Raw genomic sequence first — 23,773 nt, forward strand, 5'->3', positions numbered from 1 at the left:
ATTGTCACAATTTGACAATTACAATGATAGTATTAATAATGATCATTGATAATAATAATTTAAATATAACTTTTTTGTTCAACAACGAGTAAGAAAATTGTTATAACTTTAATCTGTAATAATCAATCATAATCATGATTATCATGATGGTGATTGTGATAATAATATTAAGTGGATGATGAATTAAATTAAATTAAAATGGAAAATAATTTACTTGAATGATAATAATGTCATTGGTTGAATTTTGATTATTACAGATTACAGTTATTTTCCTAGTGTTACATTGGTGTAATTTAAATTTTTCACTGATCATAATTTAGTTTTCAAACCAATGTAATGTAATTGTACAATATATATATATATGATAATTATTATCAGTTAATCATCATCACAATTTACCCTCTTATAATGATAATAATTGTAATCGTAATCATGATCAATTGATTTACTTTTGTAATGTTAACTTGAAAGTTTAATTTCAATGATAATCATTCATGATATTAATATGAGACAATTGAAATTGAGAATCCATTTGTTTAATTAATTGTTTGCCTGTTTTGTTTTTCTTTAATTGTTTCTAATTATACTAATTGTAAATCTAATCAACACACAATTTGTTTTGTTCATTCATAAATCATTTGATTTTCAAGGTTACCCCTATGACCTTGATTTAGTATTTTGATTTATTATTATATTAAAATTTATGCATCGATAATCAAGTGAAAAAAATAGATTAACAATTGATTATCAGGTAAACAATTAACACTAATTACTAATTGTACTATTATTATTATTATTATATAAATGAACAATTGAAATTTATTGTTTTATATGATTAACAATGTACAAGAAATTTAATCAATAAATTATCCGGGTTTTGTCATTGATTCAACCACCATTTAAGTTGATTAACAATTAATCCACAAAAGTAGATGAATAATTGTATTATTAAATGATAATCACACATTTAAGGTTAACAATTAACCAATTGATTTACAAGATTTACTTGATCATCAGTTGATTTGTTGCTGTTGCTTTTTTTAAGGAAGTAATCGTAACAATCAAGACCAATTAAGTCTTGATGGTGAACTATTTAACTCTTAATTGTTACATTAATATAAAGATGAAACAACTGATAACAATTTAATCAACTTTATCAAATGATTTGAATTGAAAACAATAGAGGACAATTTATTTTAATCTATTTAATCTATTGAAGATTCAAATTAATCCAAGTAATACAAGTCAAAGTTTTCATTATTATTGAGTTTTTCTTGGAAAATTTCATTACTCTATCTCCATCTATTGGCTCAAACAAAGTATCAAATTCACTGAGTTCAATTGTTCAAATGAACTTTCATAGATGGAGCCAAAAAAAGTTACGAAAATAATTGAACCTCAAAGTGAATACAAGTTATTAGTTGAACCTCTCAAAGTCTTTGACTCAGAATGAATAAAATGTGAAACTTTGAAGAAAAGAACAATTGATCAATTAATCTGATATCTATTCATTAACTGTTGAAACAAAAAGAAATAAATTACTTGAGAAAATTAAGAAAATGCCAATTCAATTTTCGCGCACAAAAATTTTAGTTATGTAATATTACGATAGATGTCGTAGCGAATGGCGTAGTAGCGTGAGGAACAAAGGAAGTTGAAATTTTAGATTTGGTGTCGGCTTGTTAACAATTTTTTCTTGTGTCAATTTATTTATATTTAATTATAATTAGGTGAGTAAATTTAAATATCAATTCAGTAATTTAACCATCGAATCAGTGTTAACTCACTTTAATTTGTTAATGTTCAGTTGAAGTTTGAATTTAATCTGTGTTTCATTTTTTTCTCTCTCTCCTCTTTACTCCTTTTCTCTCCCTTATTACTTTTCTCTTTTTCTCTTTCTTTTTCTCTCTCTCTCTCTGTGTTTCTTTTTCTTTTTTTTCTCTCTATCTTTTTCTATCAACTTACCTATCTTATCTCCCTCTTTCTATTGCTCTTTATGGTGCATTATTTTTGTTCCTTTTTTGTTGTATCTTTAGGTGGAACCAATTCTGTTCTATCGTCTATTTAATCGTAAATAAGAAGAAAAAAAGAAACATTAGTAACACAATATTAGTATTATTACAATGGTGGATCGAGGTGGAATGAGAGGTATGAGACCAGGACGAGGACGAGGAGGTACTAATACCTTCAGAAGTGAACGCGATAATGATTGGAGGAATCCTAAAGCAATTAACGAAGAGTCACCTGGTCATGGTGGTGGTGGAGGTGGAGGGTATGTTGCCGGTGGTGGTGGCGGTGGTCCTGCTAATTATGGAGGAGGATTTAATAGTTATAGAGGAGGTTCCAATAAAGGCTATTTTACTGGTGGTGGTGGTCATGGAGGTGGATATGGAGGTGGCGGTGGTTATGGTGGTGGTGGCCGTGGTTATAGTGGAAATGGTAGCTCATATCATCATCAATCAAATGCTTCATATAACTTTAGTTATAATCAACATGACTCAAGCGCCTGGACTCATTTACAACCTAAAAATGATATGCTTGAAAGAAGTTTATTTGGTGAAGGTCACACTGGAATTAATTTTGACAAGTATGAAGATATACCTGTTGAAATGTCTGGTGCTGAATGTCCTGAAAATGTTGAAAGTTTTAAAGATATCGAATTTACTGAAATAGTCCGTAATAACGTTGAACTAGCCGGTTATACAAGACCTACACCAGTTCAAAAATATGCTATCCCTGTAATCTTGAAGAAAAGAGATTTAATGGCCTGTGCACAAACTGGTTCCGGTAAAACTGCTGCTTTTTTGGCACCAATTCTTAATATGATCTTTGCTAATGGACCTCCAAGAGATATGCCACCTTCACGATCTGGTTCTAAGATAAAACAATATCCATTGGCTTTAGTTCTTGCCCCTACTCGTGAACTTGCTGTACAGATATACGATGAAGCTTGTAAATTTGCTTATAGATCATGTGTCAGACCTTGTGTTGTTTATGGTGGAGCTGATCCGGTCGCTCAAATGAGAGATTTAGACAAAGGATGCCAGGTTTTAGTAGCAACTCCTGGTAGATTGATTGATATGACGGAAAGAGGTAAAGTTGGACTGGATATGGTTAAATATCTAGTTCTAGATGAAGCTGATCGTATGTTGGATATGGGTTTTGAACCTCAAATTCGTAAAATTGTTCAACAAGATACCATGCCGCCGGTCGGTACACGTCAAACTCTTATGTTTTCAGCTACTTTTCCAAAGAAAGTTCAAGAACTGGCTCGTCAATTCCTTGACAATTATATCTTCTTAGCTGTTGGTAGAGTTGGTAGTACCTCTGAAAATATTACACAAAAATTTTATTGGGTCGGTGAATTAGAAAAAAGATCAATTCTTTTAGATATTCTTACAGCCGATGGATTAACAAACTCCGATCCTCGTAAGTTACCCAAATCAATCATTTAGTTCAATCTTTTTTCTCTCTCTCTTTCTCTTTCACCCTTTTCTATATTCCCCCGATGACTCTTATTCTATTTGTCTAAACACTCTTTTTTTAATTCTCTCACGTGCATATTACCATCATTAATTGATTGACAAGGCAAAAATTATATAATAATGACATCATTTCTTTTTCTCTTTTTCTCTACTTTTATTTTCGCTTTTTTTTTCTTTATACCTAATAGCAGCCTCTGATTCATTGACATTGGTATTTGTTGAGACCAAAAAGGGAGCTGATTCCTTAGAAACTTTCTTGGACCGTGAAGGATATCCAGTAACAAGTATTCACGGTGATAGATCTCAGAGAGAGCGTGAAGAAGCATTAATGTCCTTTAAAACAGGTCGAACACCGATTCTAGTGGCTACCGCTGTTGCTGCTAGAGGACTTGACATACCCAATGTGAAACATGTTATTAACTTTGATCTTCCAACTGATATTGAGGAATATGTTCACCGTATCGGACGTACCGGAAGAGTTGGTAATTTAGGTACTGCGACTTCATTTTTCAATGAGAAAAATAAAAACATGGCAGCAGATCTAGTTGATCTTCTAACTGAGGCTAAACAAGAAATACCAACATGGTTAACGACTCTCGGTAAAGACGTACAAAGTGAACAAAGGAGCTCTAATCAAAGAAAATATGGACAAAGAAGGTATTTTAATTTTGTTTCTCTAATCAAATCACAATTAGTGGAAATTAGCTTTTTTATCTTTGTTTTGTTTTTTATTGCGCTAATTTTGTTTCTTCCTCCTATTTTTTTTGTGATCTGTTTCTCTAATATTTGTACTAATGTTGTTTTTGCCATTTACTTTTCAATTTAGATTCGGTGCCGGTGGTTTCGGTTCTCGTGATTATCGTCAATTTGAACGAGGGGGTGTTCGTTCAAATGGTCCAAGTAGAAATGTCTCAAATGTTCCCTATGGAAGTAACAATTTTGCTGGCTACAATGGAGCTGCTCCTCCTCCTCAACAACCACAACAACAGGGTGGCTCATACATGGGCTATCGTGGGGGTAATTCATACGGCGGTAATTACAATTCAGGAACTGACTGGTGGGGGGGTTCTTAAACTTAATTCGTAATTTTTTGTAACACATATACAAACACACTAACAAAACTACACAACACAAACAACAACAACACACACACACAACACAACACAACACACACTCTCTCTTTCTCTCTATCTCTTGAAATGACAATTGAAAATTGTCAAAACTCCTTTTGATTGTTTCAATCATTGAAACAGTCAAAACAATGATAATAATAATTAATTAATCTAAAAACAAAACAAAAAAGAAATCAACACGTAAAAACGGATTATCTCAAAATGAGGATTTTGAATACAAGTAACAAACAAAACAAAACAAACAATTAACAAGATAACTGATCAATCCGAATGAAAAAAAAAACGAAATCATATCTGAGTCAAAATAAACTATTTATACTTTATCCGATTAATCTAAACTACTACTACAATTACCACGGATTATGATGATGATGATGATTAAAAGAATAACAATCAAAAATGAGAACAAAAAATTAACGGATTTTTTTCTCTCTCTTCTCCTTTTCTTTACAATCAACTTTCTAGCAATTATAATTTTCCTCAAACTCCTAATCTAAATCCTCTTGATTGTAATATGTTTAACTTAAACTCTACGATAGTGTTGATAAACAACAGGAACTCAATTTGATATTGATGATAATTCATCACATGTTATTGACACGTTGCAACTTTAATAAACTAAATTTGAGTAAAAATAAATCAAAAATTATCTTACAAGTTACATGATGAAAATTGAAACTATTACATGGAAATGAAATTCTGGTCATTTTATCATATTTGGAAAAACAAATCTAAATTCTGTCAAAATTGTCAGAAAAATTTTTCAATTTTGTTTATGACAGAAAATTTTTTTCTTCATCTTCACGATAATATTTGAACTTTTTCTTTATCATTGTTTATTATATTTACCAAGAGAATATTTTTATTCATCAAAAATTAGAATTTATCTTTTGATTTATCATTTAGATTTATTTAAAATCTTCCAAGAAAATGGTCAACCGATGAACCTTATTCGCGGGTCCAGAGATAAACCATTAAAACACCACGAATATTATTACTTTTTCATGTGGATTCTATTTTATTCAACACTCGTGCATTTGTCCAGAGCTTTCAATCGGAAAAATTTAATTATTTTCTACAATTCGATGCAATCAAATTATGAAGAGAAAATTGAAAAGGAAAAGGAAAATTTCAAAAAAGGCGCTTTTCTCTCCTGGTGGATGTTAAAGCAAAGAAAAAGGATAAGATTTTAACTCGAATACTTTGTCTGAGATTCTCATTACATCAAAAGTCTGCCACTGAATAACTTGAAACTGTGATCAATCAATTTAATTTTATCTTTGTTTGTACTAATTTATATCTTTCATGTCTTTTTTTCCGCCACTCCTTCCTCATCTTTCTCCGATTGATTCACCATTACAAGGTTTACCTTTCCACTCTCATCATCCCCACCATGCTTGGTCTCCGACACCTTCACAAGCCCAAACTCAACAACAACAACATCACCATCACCAACAGCATCAGCAACAGCAACAACAACAACCTCACCTTCATCAACAATCTCAACCACAATCACAACATCATCACCACCACCAACAACAACAACAACAACAACAACAACAAGCTCAATATGCTCGCCATTTATTTGATCTTTCTCGACCCTTTACAACTTACCCGTTCGGTTTTCCCCCTTCAACAACGGGAATTATTGAAAATAGTGGACATGGTCCAAGCTCTTTGAATCCGGGAGCCTTTATCAATGGTCACCTTGCTCATCCATATCCATCAATATTTGTTAATCATCATCATCACCTTTGTCCTGAACCATGTTGTGCCATTTCACCTTATTTGGCTGCGGCTGCGGCTGCGAGGTTACCACCATCTTATTCAGCCAATTCACCTTCACCTTTTAAAAATGGAACTAAAGTAATCCAATCAAATAATAATAATAATAATTCGATATCTCTTTCTAATTCATCTACAACCAATAATAATAATGTTGATTATAGTGATACCAATAATATAAATCAACAGCGAAGTGTTATCAAGCAACTTATTGATTATAAAGTTCCAAAAAGTGAAAATTTCAACAGTTTACTTGAAAAGCCTTTACAACAACAATTAAATACCTCAAATCGTATTAATAACAATGGTGGTAGTGTCTCAATCAAAAATGGAGCTGAAGATGTTAGTGTAATTAAACAGCTAATAGATTACAATATATCACCTAAACATAATATTAATAATAATAATAGTTTTACTAGTTTACTGGAAAAACCTAATCAACATTCAACATTAAATAATAATTGTGGTTTTACAATTAAAAGTGAAAAAGGTTCCGGTAAAAGTGGAGGTGATGTTAGTGTGATAAAGCATATAGATAGCAAAGTATTTCCAAAAAATTTCAATAGTTTACTAGAGAAACATAATAATAATAATAATAACCATCATCATCATCATCAGCAGCAACAACAACAACAACAACAACAACATCAGCCTAAGCAAAATCAGCTTCATCAACAGCAACAGCAACAGAAACAATCTCATCATCGACAGCATCAAAATCATCATCAACACCAACCAAACACACCAATTAATGGTAGTCAAAGTAGTGATAATGGTTTCAATAAAAGTGGAAACGGTGATATAAGTGTAATCAAGCAGCTCATTGATTACAAAATATTTACTAAAAATAGTAACTCAACTAGTATACTTGAAAAGCCAGTACAACAACAGCAACAGCAACAACAACAACAACACCAACAAAACACTAATAGTCGTAAAATTAACGGAGGGCTAAATGGATCAAATAAGAGTGGAAATGATAGTTTTTCCTCTATTGAGAAAAAAACTATCGAAGTGCAATGTGATGGACCAGATTGGACACCGATCGTTTTATCATCTAAACTGAAACAATGTGTATTTAAACAAATGTCGAAAAAGAATCAACCTTCGACAACTAATAATATTACTTCTTGTAATAATAATAATTCTACTACTACTAATAATAATACCAAAAATAATGGATACAATAGTGTAAATAGTAATAGTAATTTAAAACATAGTCTAATTGATCCAATTGATACTTCAAGGAAAAGGTTAAAATCTGAGGCACGTGGAACATCAACCGGTTCAACAAATGATTCTAATCGACATGTAACAATAATATTACTCCCATCACCATCTCCACCACCTCAGGTAGTTACACCTCCACCTCCACCTCCACCATTAACATCATCAGCACCGTTATCATCATCAACGTCATCGTCATTATCATCAACATCAACATCAATTTCTATATCAACAACAATAACATCAGCCTCAATTTCAGCACCAACAGTAATATCAACTGCATCTCCAACAGAAACAACAATATCATTAACAAATTCAACAACAGCAACATCAACACCAACACCAACACCAACAACATCAACGACCAAACCATCAGAAGCAAAATGTTCAATTACAAATTCATTAAAATCATCAACAGCAATGACAACGACAACGACAGCAACAACGACGATGACAACGACGATGATAACAACACCAACACCAACAGTAATTAAAACTTCAACTATATCATCAAGCAAGAAAATCATTGATGTGGAATCAGCCCCAACTAAAACAAAAACATCGCTATCAACACCAACGTCAGCAGTATCAAAACCATCACAATCAATAACTGTGACGATACCACCACCCACACCAACAAAAGTTTCAATAAAAACACCGGGATCCAAGTCAACACAAGCATCATCATCATCATCAACAACAACAACAACAACAAGTAGCACAAATAGTCAACAACGTGTTCGCCGTCGACGTTTCCGTTCAGGATTAGACATGATAAGAAGCTCAAAGAATCGGAAAAAGGCGAAACAAGCCAATTTATCAAAACTCAATTCTAAATTGTCTGAAAAAACGATCTCACCAAAAGGAAAACTAAAAAGCATCAAAAATGATCTTAACGATGTGATTAATAAGCAAACGATTAATAATTTTGATGATGCATCTTCAACATCATCTTCCATTACCACAAACACTTCAACACGAAACAATTGCAGTGGCAATGGTGGTGCCGGTGGTGTGGGAGGTAATTTATCACCTTTATCAGTTCCCATTGAGATTAAACGTTTAATGGTTAACAAAGCGCTTGGTGAGACGGTATTACACAGAGCAGCCCGACAAGGTTATACTCATATTGTACGACATTGCCTAACAACGGGCACTTATGATATAAACGCTCGTGACAATGCCGGTTATACACCTTTACATGAGTGTTGTTCACGAGGTCATCTTGAGATTGCTCGTGCCTTATTGGAAAATGGTGCTGATGTCGATTCATCGGCAACCGGTGGTGTAAGACCTTTTCATGATGCCGTTGAAAGTGATCACATTGAAACGGTACGATTGTTATTATCTTATGGTTCCGATCCAACAATTGCCACTTATACAGGTACAACACCTTTAAAACTTGCCCGATCATCAAAAATGATCACCTTCCTCCGTGGTGTAATTTATGACCTTACAGGTGAAATACCGTTACACCCTGATACCAATAAATGTGATCGACTTGTTCCACCCTGGAAATTTGAAGGTTCATCTAGTTTTCTCGATGAAAAAGTTTTCAGTGGTTATAATGTGTTCAATGAAGATTCAATTCCATGTGATGAAGAGTCTGATGAATTTGATGATATTATGATAGAAATAAGCGATTTACCTCATCTTGCTACTTATCGAATCAAATCGGGAGCAGCTGTATCAATAAGTAAACCAGCATCATCATCATCATCATCATCAAAACCATCGGAAAAATCAAGTAAGACCAACAAGAAAACCACCTCGACATCAACAACAAGCAACACTGTTGATACCAAGAAAAACATGTATACCCAGAATTATCTGAAACTTTGTGATATCCTCAAACAATTGGATCTCTCAAAGAATCAATTCTTAACCAAATATAAGAATATTGAAATTTTGTGCCTATCAACAATCAACTTGGAATCAAATGTTCTCACCTCTTTTAAAAATTCATCTCAACAATCAACATCATCAGTTGAGGAATCATCACAATTAAGCGAGCTAATTTGCTTGGATGATCCTATCCGCGAAATCCTTGGTATTGAAACCCTTAGGGTACCATGAGAATGAATGAATTTCTTTTTTCATCTCCATCTCCATCACCATCATCATCATCATCATCAACATCCTTTTAACATGTAAGCAGAAGTGATAAAACTAATCACACTGTAAACACAATCAACACCAACCCATCAAACAACATCAAATTAACTTATCCTCTCTCTATTTATATCATCAACATCCTTGTACATTTAATTTTTATATAATATTTTTCACTGTTAGGATGACAAAAAAAACAAGATAATCTCTCTCTTTCTCTCTCTCTCTCTCACTCTCACTCTACCTCTGGACATTTTATTTCTGTCTTGCTACAATCACTGCTTATGAACATTTTTATTTTCCAGCTCCTTTCTCTCTCTCTCTCTCTCTCTCAGACATGATGATGATGATGACCACGAATCATCACCTAAGTGATCAACCTTTGATGCTTTATAATGATCACCTTTTGATTACCTTTGCTGGTCTTATATTGACTGCAAAAAAAAACGACGGCCTAATTTTCAAGTTTACTGAATCTGTGGTTATGTAAATTGTATTTTTCTCATCTCATCTTCCCCACACATGAACCAACCTCATCTTCTCATCATCACATTTCTCCCTTTTATCATCATCTTGATGATCAGTTTTCTTGCTCTTTGTCCAAACATATTTTTAAAGTCAAACCATCAACATAAAAAAACCATTGACATTGTGGGTTTTTTTTTCATTCATCTTGTGAAAAATACTATGAGACCAGAACTTAATCTGTAATATATTTATACAAATATATATATAAATATATAGATATGTAATATTATTATTATTATTTGACAACAAATGCCAATCTTACCAGACACTAAATTATAACAGTAAAGATAAACATCTAATCAGCTGATGTTTACCAAAAAAAAAACTTCCAATAGGCTCAAACTTTTATTTCGCCATCACAATTAACTAATTTTTGCCTTTTCTCTCCCTCAGCATTTGCAGTTTTCGGTTGCAAATCTTTGACACTTTATCAATAATCTTACAATTGCTCTCTAACTGTCACCTCCTTTGTCTCTATCATCACCACCATCAACCTCTTCCATTAAAAGTGCCAAAGTGTTTTTAATCATCTAATTATTGACAAATTTAATCCTTAATTGTGAATATACTACCATCTCAATTGGATTCAATATCTTATTGTAAGAGTGAGTGTGTATGTATATGTGTGTGTGCTCAGCTTCAGGTCTTAACAAAGAGGGAGAGAGAGAGAGAGAGAGAAGAAAAAGTTTCTCGTTTTTATCATCTTCTCCTCTTCATCTTCATCCTTTTCTGCATCACCCCCTTTCTCCTCTCTCTCTCTCTCTCTCTCTCCATGCAACCTCCCATTTTACTTCTCCCTCTCTTCTTCCATTATTATTATTATTATACCATCAATTCACTTATCAAGTATATTGCTGGGAAAAAAGGGAGGAGGCTCTATGACTTGCTTTGCCCTTCAGGCGGGCTGAAAATACCATTTATACGCAGAGAAGATGAAGAAGATGATGATGATGAAAATAAAAAGGAAAGAGAGGATGATGATATTATGGACAGGAGAGAAAGAGAAGAAGAAAGAAACTAGTTTAAGGGGTAGAAAGAAGCTCACATAGTTTGAGGAAAAAAGAATGAGAAGAGAAGAAGAAAAAAATACAGGAAGATTAACAGGCAAGAGAAAGAGAAGAAGATGGAGAAGAAGATAAAATAGAGAAGAAGAGGATGTTAAGATGATAAAAGAGAAAAAGAAAGAGAGTGAAAGAAAGAAGATGATAACCAGAGAGAGAGAGAGAAAGTTGAATCCATGCTGCTTATTTTTCCTTCTCTTTTTTCATCTCTCTCTCTCTCGTCTTTCATTTCTTGTTTCTCTCTTTCTCTCTCTCTCTCTACTTGTATTTCTTGTCAAAATGATGATTTCTTTTTCATCATCATCAAAGCAAAGTAACAACAAAAAAACGCACAAAATCAATGATGATTTGGTTACAATGAATGAAGTTGAATACATGTAAATAATAATGATGATAAATATGATGAAAGCATTTGAAAGTAATCAACAAAGATAAAGTTCAGTTAAAGCTCAGTTAATACCGATTAACATGCAACTACAATGATAAAAAAAAATAAATGAAATTGGATTTAATTTTCTTGTTACATTCAATTGTATTGATCGTCATAAGGAATAATAATATTATTATTATTGTCATTTCAACATTTAGAATTTAAATTATGCCAATCAACTGATTATATGGAGTTTAATTGTTACAATCATTTAATTTGATTTCCTCTCATAAAAACAACAATCCAAACGGATTATATACTAACTTGTTGACCTCTATTTACATCATCATCTCATCTTGATGTCAATCTTAATCATCATCATCATCATCTCTCTCTCTCTCGGTCGCTGATTATTCAACACTAAATGCTTCAGAATATGAAATCGCTGTTGTTGGGAAAACTTTCAACAATCAACCAACAATTTGCAACCTCTTCAAAGTAGCAAAGTCTGAAGAAAGAGAAAAACTTTTTACATCTTTATAATTGCTCGTAAGGAGTAAAAAAAGCAAAAGTAACAACCTCATCATCATCATCATCAACATGATCATTACCAACATCATTATCCAACATCATCACTCTGCTCATCATTTGCAAGCCCCACGAATTGAGTATAATAACATTTCAGAACCAAAAAGAAACGTAAGAAAAAAGTGAGTAGAAACTTATTCCTCTCTCTCTCTCTCTCTCTCTCTCTCTGATCATTTCATTGATCACCAAATCAAATCAAATTATTTATCATTGACAATTAACCAATTAACAAACACTATCATCGTCATCACCATGATAATTATCAAGAGAAACTTCAGTATTTTGATGAACACACAATGAGAGACATATTAATACATAATAGATTTCTACATAAATAGTAACAAAAAGATGAAGAAAAAAAAACTTTTTTTTCTATTGTCGTTAACTGTTGATATTCTGATGACTTATTTGCTTGATTGTTAATCATTATTAACAAATTGATTGATTGATAATCAATGAGATAACATACACAATGTGTAATTCGTGAGACTCTATTTGATTCTGTTTGATTGTTGCTTGATTATATAAGAAAAAAATAGTTTACATCAATTTTTCCCTTTTTCTTGTTCGTTTTTTTTTCTGGTGCACTTTTTATACAACAATCAATGCAAACACACACACACACAATCAAAGTTAATTCAGTTTGGTTGTAAGCAAGTACAAGGTGAAAAAAGGTTAACCTTACCTGTAAAAAAACAGTTGAAAAAGGTAAACAAACAGCAATCAACAAATAAACAGTTAGTGTGTTGATTAAAATCAAGTTATGATAGTTAACCAACAATTTAATTGACTTTGTCTTCTAACAATTTAAAGTTTATAATGAGCACTTAAAATCGGATCGTAGCTTGAAATCGTAACGTTACAAACCTTTTTTTCGTTACTCTTTCGTTGGTTCAATGAGCTCGTTTCATTTTCATCGAATTCGAGATTTAATTTTCTATTAAATTTTTTTTAATTTTCTTCTCAAATTGTTGCCCAAAGCTTCAATATCGTAATCAACTCGAGGTTTCTCAATAATTATAATGATGATGATGATGATGATAGTAATCATTTCGTTAAGCATATTCATATAACCATGATGATCATCATAAACATTTAAGTCTTACTTGTAGTTTTCGCTTGAGGCATTTTCCTTCATTTTCATCATGTTGATGTAACTTTCAATGATTTCTCGTTAACCATGGTTGTGATAATTAAGGCTTCTGATTTTTAATTCAGTTATTCAATCAGTAATTGAGATTTTCATGGAAACCATGACTTTCTATCAGTCTTTCAATTAGAAGCCTTGAGTTGAAAACAACAGTTATCTGCCATTTCTTATCATCCACATTATCCTTAATCTTTGTCATCATCATTATCATCCTACCTTCACTTTCATCATATTACTTTTATCATCCTCTCCCTCTCCCTCTCTTCATTGATTATCATGATGAAAGCTACAGTTTTTTTTCATATATTAACATTATATCAGCAAATGATTATTATGTTTACTTGTTATAATGATGTTGATTTGTTGATTAATATGGTTAACCTTAAACAACAATTTGTCAATTACAATTATCCAACAGTTAATCCAGTTAGTTTGTGATCTAATAAATTTTTTCCCATTTCAAAACCAAAACTCATTTTAAGCGAAACCAATTGATTTAAACTTTGATACTTTGCATTTCCGTTTCTCTGTACAAATGATATTATTTTCCTACATCACTTTGACTTTTAATTGTTATTACAATTAAAAACAATTCTCGCTCATTTAATTGTGAACCATTGCTATTTAATGATATAAACAAAGAGGATGCAAATCCATGTAAATATAATATGAATTACATTTCCTTGATTAACAATTTTAATTGTAAACTGTATCATCTTGACACACACAAGACTAATTAGTTAATGAATGATAATTTTATATCTACTTCTTGATTTCACAATTGAATCAAATCAATTGACTTTTTGATGATTTACTGAGATTCATTGTATTGAATAGTGTGTGTGTGTGTGTGTGTGTGTGTGCATCAGACTAATTGTTGTAGTTTAATTGTAAATCAATTAATTGCAATTGATTTGGAGCTGAAATGTAAAAATAAACAGGCAAAAGTCAAACCACTCACTCTCAAGGCTTATGACCTTAAAACATAATAAAAGTATCAAAGTAAACAGATAAACAATCAAAGTATTGCAATGAGAAGATGATAATGATGATGATGATGATGACGATGATGATAAGGATGAGGATGAGGATAGAAATGATAGGATATGCATTTCCGTTTTATCATTTTGTTCTGTAAAAATTTTCTCTTCTTTTTTTTCGCTTCTTTATTTTTCTTTGAATCTCTCATCCTCTTTCATCCCTATTCCATCCCCATCATCATCATTCTGATCATCATCTCATCTCATCTTCTTGCCTCTTTTGCTTATCACTCTCTTTCTCTTTTCAAGCAAGAACTTTTTTTCTCTTCTCTTTGACTAGTCTTTTCATCCTTCATCATCATCACCTTCATCTTCTCTCTTTCATTTCACGCATGCCTCTCTCTCTCTCTCTCTCTCCGATCATCATCATCATCTCCCAGAATCGAGTTACTTCTGTTATTTTATCGTTGCTCTCATACATGTAAAGATGTTCCATTTATCTTTTCTCGGGTCAAACTGGCTTTCATGCTAATCTTCAACTACGAACCAATTTTTACTCAGTGAATTAGTTTATTGTCTGATAACATTATCAAACGTGTTAAAATCAACAATGGAATGTCAAGCCGAAAAAACGAAATCTCCAAAGAAATCCTCCAGGAAAAGGCAACTGGAATCTGAAAACACGGTGAACAAAAGACGTATGATAATTGACCAAGAAGAGGAAATTGACGAGGTAAGACAATCTTTAACAACACGATCTTTACAAATCTCACGTTAAATAAAACTGTTCTTGGGATCTAATATCCTTAATATTCTTGGTTCTTTTATAGAACTCAACCATGGCAACTATTCATCAGTTGTTATCTTCATTAAAGAGACTTGATACAAATCCGGAAACGAACCTCTTTCAACAATGGGCAGAAAATCTTGACGATGCAACTATCAATGAAATTTTGGATGAACTTGATAAATACTTAGAACAAACGCCTGAAGGTGAAATCAACTGTGAAGAGCTATCAATTCTATCCCTCTTTCTACTACAGAGTAAAACCAATCCAAATCTAATAACAATCTCTAAGGCAGTACCCAAAGAGATTGACCCCAGCTTGGTAAATCAAAGAGATGGCCAAAAACAGAACATCTTCATAAACTACACGAGAGGAGACAAGATACTAGACCACTGGCTTGATGTTACGAAAATAGAGATTAAACCCACAATTATCATTACGATCCTTGATGGTGAAAACAAAATGCTTGATGGTTTTAGTACAAAATCTATTTTTGGACAACTATATGATGAAAAAGGTAAACATCATGTATACATTGATACCACAATTCCACTCAAGAATAGTATCAAACTCATCACTGAAACTGATATGACAAGAAAACTCATCCTTGAAGAGCTAAATGAATTTAGACACCCGACATATACCCTCAAATCAATGGTACCCCCACTAAAAGATCCAACGATCTTCTTCATTGCAAATAATCGCGTCACTGAAGAAAATGAGCTAAAATGGACTAAAGACATAAAACGCTTTAATCGAATGAATGAGAAAAACGAGATAACTTGGTTATCTTGTGTGGAACTGCGTGGTGGTAAATTCAAAATTACAATGGCCATTAACTCGATCACTCGATCACATTTCGAACGTTTTGGTGGAAAGATCTCACTTGGTCATTACAAAACGGACATCTATGATAAACTCAATGTCATTGTGTGCACAAACTGCTCGCAGTACAATCATAGAGCCACAAATTGTAAATTCAAAAGAATATGTGGATACTGTTGCGGTAATCACCAAGGCAAATGTGATCAATTAGATAAAACCAAGTGGAAATGTCCAGGCTGCAAAGGACAAGTAGGGCACTCAATCTTCTCAAAAGACTGTCCAACTTTCCTGAAAAAGATTCAACCAGAATTAGAAAAGATTAATCATCAATATACCTATCTCTTTCTGGACAACAGTAGAATCTGAATGGAGAAATGATTTTGTATTCCTCTCAACATATTGAGAAATAATTAAATACCTTGTAACTCTTCTAATCCTTAATAAAAGTTTCTGCTTGATAGAAAAACACGAACATATTGATATCGTATCTTTCTTATCTGACAAGCCAATAACTCACGAAATCTTGGACAGCCAAAGAAAAATGCTGAATGCCCGGGGGTAGAACAACTTGAACAAAACCAAAGTTTTTTATCTTTGTAAGGGCACTGAGTAGTTGCATGTTCCTTAGAACACTGAGCACAACGGGGGGTACAACGACAGCTCTTGACAGTATGACCAAATCTGGAACAACGTTCACATAAACGTATTGAAAAGCAATCATAAAATTCTAAATTGCTACCATTGATTGTTAAAAATGGCTCCGAAAATAGATCACGAAAACTACTGGAAACCTCAAGAATCATTGCGCTATACCTCTTACCATGGGTTATTTTTCTAAGGTTCAGATCTCCTGGCTTAAAACATTCCTTGAAGTGATCACTGATGTACTCAAACACAGCTTGACATCCGCCTTCAAAGCCAAATGGTACCAATATTTTGACAGTTGGAGGATAGAGAGTAGCTAATTGTACCATAAATCCACAATCGTCCAACCGAGTCATAACTTGATTTATTACCGAGGAGGACAGAATCATAACCTTGACACAATCACGACCACGAGTGACCATCACTTTATCACATAGGCTTGATAGACTATCACTTACACGAGCCTTTAACTGATAAACATCTGAATTTGTACCCGTCACCCTCACAAGTACAGTCGAAAAAGGATGTGAATGAGTCGGTAAAATAGAGCAAACACTGTTGTAAATCCTAACTGAATTCATTATCATGAAATCCTTCTTCAACCACTTCATAACAAATTGAAATCTTATTCTTCATTCACCATTTTCTTTTTCCTCGAAACGACAAAAAACACCACCAGAGGTCGCATGAATAGAATTTTTCAATTATAATAGAAAACAACAGAACCTACAATTTTATCTCTTTTTCCTCTCCTTCATTTACACGTAATCTATTTTTTTTTCCTCTTATAAAATAACTTCACGAACAAACCTATTCCTCTCTGTATTGTGCCCAAAATAAAATTATCCAAGTGAAATCAACTGAATCAAATCAACATTTACAATGGGAATAATCAAACTAAAAGGCCTAACCTTCTTAGATGGTGTTGACAAAAATAAAGTGTTGACCTGGTTCTCATTTAGACCAGAAATCCCTCAAAGCGCTGAACAGATAAAAAGAAAACTAATTTCCATGAACGACCTTAAAGATGAGGACATTATTGATGTCCTGATACTGGAAGAACATCTGGAATCAATCGTATTCATTATCTTGGAAAAATCGACCAGAAATAAGCTAAATAAGGAGTATGGTAACACGATTCATTTTGATGGTGATATACAACAACTTTATGACATCCCCTCGTTATTGCTAATCAAAAACTGGTTAAGTAGACCCATATCGACAAAATATCTGCATGAATTGTTAAAATCTGATGGTTATGAAGGCATGGTACTAATTAAGATACCAATGGCTTACAACCAGACACAATTACCGGAAGAACAATCAAAAATTACCGCCTGTGGCCCAAATGACTTTGTATATCAACAGATGTCGTTCCTGATTGGTAAAGAAGGAGAAACCTATTTCTCCTTTCAATAATTGCAACCTAATTAGCTTAACCAACGGTTTTTTCTCTTTCTTCCCACTTTAACCTTTAAACACATTGTTCTTCTTGCAACCCTAAAATTAACTTAGTCCTGTTGACCCCTTTCTCTTTTCTCTTTTCTCTTACTAAGTATTTCAACAGTAATCAATCATCTTTAAAATGACAATTAGCAACACAATTGCAATTAACATTGGAAGAACGAGTTATCGTCGTGGACCGCCGTACACGGTTCAACACATGGCCTTCTATATAAATTCAGCAAGAGTGATTTCTTCTGTTAAAATCAACTATGAAAACCAACAACAACTACAAGATATTTTACATCTATTACTAGAAAATGAGGAGATAAACTCATGGATAAAATCGAATATTACAACCTTGGCAAGATCATTGACCTTGAATATCCTGAGAGAGAGACGACGTGACTTTGAGATGGCCATTCATGGAATTGCTGGATGTGAAACTGTTCAAGTCTCAACAATTGGAAAGAAGCCAAAATTCAATGTATTAACCAGGAATGGAAACATTACTCCACAAGCACTTGCTGATGAATTGGTAGATAACATGAACCTCAGAGAGGTAACTGTAAGGGATGAAGGTCAATATGGAAACTTCAAAGCTTTCTCCATCACAAACAATCAACGGAACATCATAATAAACAACAACTGGACCCTAACGTTGGGTGATGGTTCAATTGCTGAATTTTCTGATGATGTTGGTTACAAACAGTGTCTCGTATGTCACTTTTTGTTACCTAAAAATTCAGTACTCACTCATACCTGCTCTGCTCGCCCCCTATGTTCGGTGTGTAATCGCCATTATCATGGAAATGAACTTGAATGTGACAGGCAACCTGAGTGTAGAACATGTTTACTATCAGGTCTCTCACATAATCATCCAAGCAATCATCGTTCTTGTGTTTCAATATCGAGAATAATTAAACAATACGCTGATGGTCATACTGGCAACTTCAATCGCTTAAGAATCATGACATCAACTGTTACTCCAGATCCAATGCGATAGCCCAATTGGCGGTTCAGACAACTAACCACCGCCCTCTACTCAAATACAATCCAGACAATTCACTTCCGGCTAACAATCCATTCTTTACCATTTTTTACTATTCTTTTTTCGTCTCTCTTCTTATCCTTATTTTCTCCTCCTCTATTAACTCTTAACTCTAACCTCCAGGCCATTCTCTATATTCATTTTTAGACTATCCTACTTTGTAAGCTAGTAATTTACTCTCTCATCTCCCTCTACTAGAAACCTTTCTTGTACTCAAAATGATCAAAGTGTTACTATTGAAAAAATTAAAACTGTGTAGACATTACATTTAATCCTCAACAATAAAATGGTTAAGCTACAAATACTACAACTTAATATTGCTAAAAAAGTAAATACTTTTACCCATCTAATGAAATGGCTTAAAACTCAACACTTTTGTGTATGCATATTGTGTGAATTTACAACTAAAATGTTACATGTGAAATACAGTGGGGTCAATGTAATATTCAGTTCAACAACTTGTTTGCTACTAACTGATGACATTAGGATTATAAAACGTTGTCCGATATCTCCTGACATAGTTGCAGCTCTAATTCAAATTGAACGAACCAATTTCTGGTTAGTATCGGCCTACAATAAACCCAAACAATCAGAGACATTGAGAAAAATCACAGAATTGATCTTAAATATAAATGACAGACCAATCATAATTGGAGGAGATATGAATATTGAAATACCAACCTGGTCTTATGCCCCGAGGAGAATCAGTACACCGGCTATTCGAGAAGCTTGTCATGAACTATATGATGCTTTGAATAAACAATCATACACTTCAGTGATAACCATTACGGAAAAACATTATACAAGGCTGTGCAAAAGAACGGGTACAATTTCGTCAATCGATTGCTTGATTACAAATGCGAAAATAGTGGTCGTAAAACAAAGTGTGAGAGATGATGAGAAACTTTCAGATCACTGTACCCTTCACGCCAAAATACTCACGAAATTCAAATCACCTCGGATAAAAGAGAAAAACTTCATTAAATTCACAAAAATTGGAACTCAAAATAAATCCTTAAATGAACTAATCAACATTGTTATGAAACAACCGCGCAAAGCCAGAGAAGTGTCTAAAATTGATGGTATAAACAATAGAATGAGGAAAATCAAGAGAAAACTATCAAACATTTCACCACTTACTAACCAGATAGACGAAATAACGGAAATGGATAGAAAATTACAAGCCTCAAATAAACGGATGTTTAATCTACACCTTATCGATGATAGTAAAACCTTTTGGAAGATATACAATAGGTTAAAGTTAGACTTCATCAGGATAACTGATCTTGATGACCTTTACGACAGGCCCTCGACTTATATTGAACTTCTGGATGATAACCATCAACAGTTATTTACCTATGGTTTGAGTAATGAGGAGATAAGGTTTATTAAACATTGTCGATCGACAACTTCCTCAGGACTAGCCGATGATTTTTCTTGCCAAGACTGGAATAACTTCAAGAAGAAAAATAATAACCTAATGGTAAAAATCATTGACTTAATATTAAAAAACGCCGCAATACCATCGATCCTTAAGATAAGCGGGGGTACAGCAATCCCAAAGCCAGATGGAGGTATAAGAATCGTAAAAACTCAATCCCACCTAATGAAAATGATCGATAAAATCCTATTACTTAGATTAAGTCCATTCCTAAGTGACCTGGTTAACTCGTCTTATCAATTCGCATATACCAAAGGATTGGACCGACTGGACCTTTGGACGAAAGTAATTAAGATTGCAGAAGACTTCAAATATATTTACATATTTGATGTTTCAAAAGCTTTCGACATGATATCTAGAAAAGAAGTATTGAATATAATTCATGAGAAACTGGATCTACAAGACTATCTACTAATCAGGAGCTTTCTGATGGAAAGAAAAACAAGATTACGAAAACATAATCATTATGAATTGATTAACGATAATGAAGGAACACCTCAAGGTACGTGTCTAGGACCCGCTCTATACATCATTGGCATGAATAAAGTACTTACTGCCATGAATAACCTTGGACTCATTACATTGGCATACGCTGATGATGTCTTTGTGATTACGAACGAACCACTAGAAACTATCGCGGAAGAACTTGAAAGACAACTCGCAACAGTAAACCTTAAATTAAATCTGCAAAAGACGAAATGGTTTACTAAGAAAGCCTACTGCTCTCGAGATAGTGCCTCAAATGCCAGAACGATTCTGGGTTTTGCAATAAATTACCCCAGTTACAAAGAACAATTCGGCCTTCCAAGAATACCAAAGTTAAGCGAGGATGAAAGAGCTTTCCTAAAAACAGCTCATCTAACGGTTTCACGTAAGATAATATCAGCTAAACTGGTGGCCATCTTCGACAAATGGGGACCAATCTACTGGTATGGAAAAAATAATGTAATTGATCTCATAAAACGCCTACAAATGCTTGGGAGGAAATGCGTTGTAAATGAGGTCTTAGGTGCCAAACTGAGCGACTGGTGGTCATATAGTCTGCGCTTTAAAAATCCTGCAAATAACTACATTGTGAGAATTTTCTGTACCCTGCTCAAATCAAACTGCTCGAACCTGTTTCCCCTAGTTAACTTTATGGAACGCAGCATCAAATTAATTGAAAGAAACAATGATACACCCTGTCAAATACACATCAGGATGCCATGGATGGATATCAATCGGTTACAACTACTGACAGATAACTCGATATGTAGTCGGAGCGAAAACAATCATCGTCACTGGAAGATAATGAACAATATAAGCAACCCGCTTATAACACTACAAACAACAATGAACCTACTGATCGATCAATTTAATGGAAGTATGAACAATCTTCTAATCTTTGGTCTCCCGACAACATGGAAAAATAGCTACAAAAAGATAACATTGCGCAAACTGGAAAAACACAAACGAGTGATGCTGTACTTTGATAAACCCGAATTTTGTGAAGATCAACTTAGAGAAACAATGATAAAACCGGAAGCGTCGGAAGAACAAACCCAGACAATCATCAAATCACTACTTGAGCAACTAGAGAGACAAGAATATGAGGAAAAAGCTCCCAGCTATCTAAGAAAATTGATGGAAGGATATTCCTATGATCTGAATTTTCCACCAAATACGATGCTAAGGATGCTGAAGATATGGAACAGCGACAGAGGAAAAGAAAGAGTAATAGAGATACTAGAACAAGTAGAAAATTGGAGAGACATGAATTTGAAAGAAAGAATTGACTATCTGACAAGGGAACTAAAGAAGCGGACCAAGGAGGTTCGGAACGAACCACCTCACTGATGTTCAATCATCAAGACCGTTGCTTGCGCAACTGGTCAAATCAGCCGGCATGGCTTTGAGAAGAAGGTAGAAGAGGCAGCCAGAAGCCATGATAAAGAAGAAGATGATGATGATGAGAATGAAGATAAAGATGATAGTATAATGATAAAATCATCTTCCAGGGACAGAATTTCATTCTACCTTTTTTTCCTCTTCCTTTGCCTCCATAAAACCTCAGCCTTTATTTTTCCAGAGTCGAAAGAAAAAGTTTCAATAAACAATTTACATTCTGAGTTCCATGGTGTGAGTGTATATATACATATCTATCATCCCTCTCTCTATGTGAGAATAAAATATGATGATGATCATCATCATTTTTCACCATCTCCAATATCATAACAATAAGAAATGCAATACTTTCCTCCGCATCCCAACATGTAAAATACTTCTGACCTCTTCCATCTTCATCCTCATCCTCATCCTAAAACCATTCACATATCATCACATTGAAAGAAACAACAATAAACATCAACAACCAAACAAAACAAAGCCAAGAAATTAACTTTAAATGTATTAATTTGATAAACTTTCATATTATTAACTTTGTTTTTTTTTTCTTAAAACAATTTAAAAACATTGAACTCTAATGTTGATCATCATCATCACCATGATCACCATGATGATGAAAATAAGTATCTGTAGTTATGGTAAAAGGTTTCACCTACAATAATAATATTTATTAGTTTACTTGAGTTTCCTACTCTACCCATTTTCATCATCATCATCATCATCTTTTTTTCATCCTTCTCTTCATCATCATCATCAATTTTATTGTCTAAAGTCACGTGATGCCTTTGTTATTTTTTTCTCTTTTTCTCTCTTACTTTTCCATCCTCATCCATTGGAAAAGCAAGAAGAAAAATAGAAGCCAAATGATGAAGAGGAAGATGAGATGATAAAGACGATGAAAACTTACCAGTTACTCTCTTAATATAAATTCAATGGCCATTATTGGTTCTCATTTAATATTATCTTTCATGATGATTACCATGATGATGATGATGGTTTTATATTGAAACTGAAAACTAATAATAATCAAGGTTTTTAGGTTCATCTATTGAGACTTTTTCTTTCCTCTATCATAATCATCATCATGCTGATAATTATCATCATCACCATCATGATGATCATCATTAACTTGTCATTCATTGTTTTCTGGTCTTCATCACAAACATATCTCTCAGTTTTAATTGTTTACCAATCATCTGATTATCCTGATTGTTTAACGATTCTGCTGTTTTTATGTATACACACACACACTCACCAACGTATTGATTGTTATTTTA

General features: G+C 33.3%; 2 protein-coding genes across 3 annotated transcripts; both read left to right on the forward strand.

The window, feature by feature from the left end:
* The first annotated feature begins 1,601 nt into the window (after positions 1–1,601).
* On the forward strand, positions 1,602–4,941 carry LOC128387166 (ATP-dependent RNA helicase DDX3X-like). The gene is made up of 4 exons (XM_053346342.1): positions 1,602–1,730; positions 2,037–3,429; positions 3,674–4,142; positions 4,312–4,941. The coding sequence occupies exons 2-4, from the start codon at positions 2,124–2,126 to the stop codon at positions 4,556–4,558; spliced, it is 2,022 nt and encodes a 673-aa protein (XP_053202317.1). The 5' UTR covers positions 1,602–1,730; positions 2,037–2,123; the 3' UTR covers positions 4,559–4,941.
* A 138-nt stretch (positions 4,942–5,079) lies between these two features.
* LOC128387165 (homeobox protein 5-like) lies at positions 5,080–10,920 on the forward strand. 2 transcript variants are annotated; one of them, XR_008324985.1, is made up of 2 exons: positions 5,080–9,780; positions 10,078–10,920. XR_008324985.1 is itself a non-coding variant. In XM_053346341.1 (1 exon), the coding sequence occupies exon 1, from the start codon at positions 5,924–5,926 to the stop codon at positions 9,704–9,706; it is 3,783 nt and encodes a 1,260-aa protein (XP_053202316.1). In that variant the 5' UTR covers positions 5,080–5,923; the 3' UTR covers positions 9,707–9,946. The 2 variants fall into 2 exon arrangements, 1 of the variants encoding a protein (XP_053202316.1); XM_053346341.1 differs by lacking the exon at positions 10,078–10,920 and having other exon boundaries at positions 5,080–9,946.
* Positions 10,921–23,773: the final 12,853 nt, after the last annotated feature.

This window comes from Panonychus citri, unplaced genomic scaffold (genome assembly GCF_014898815.1).
Source record: "Panonychus citri isolate SS breed McGregor unplaced genomic scaffold, ASM1489881v1 Contig00077, whole genome shotgun sequence".
Lineage (NCBI taxonomy): Eukaryota > Metazoa > Arthropoda > Arachnida > Trombidiformes > Tetranychidae > Panonychus > Panonychus citri.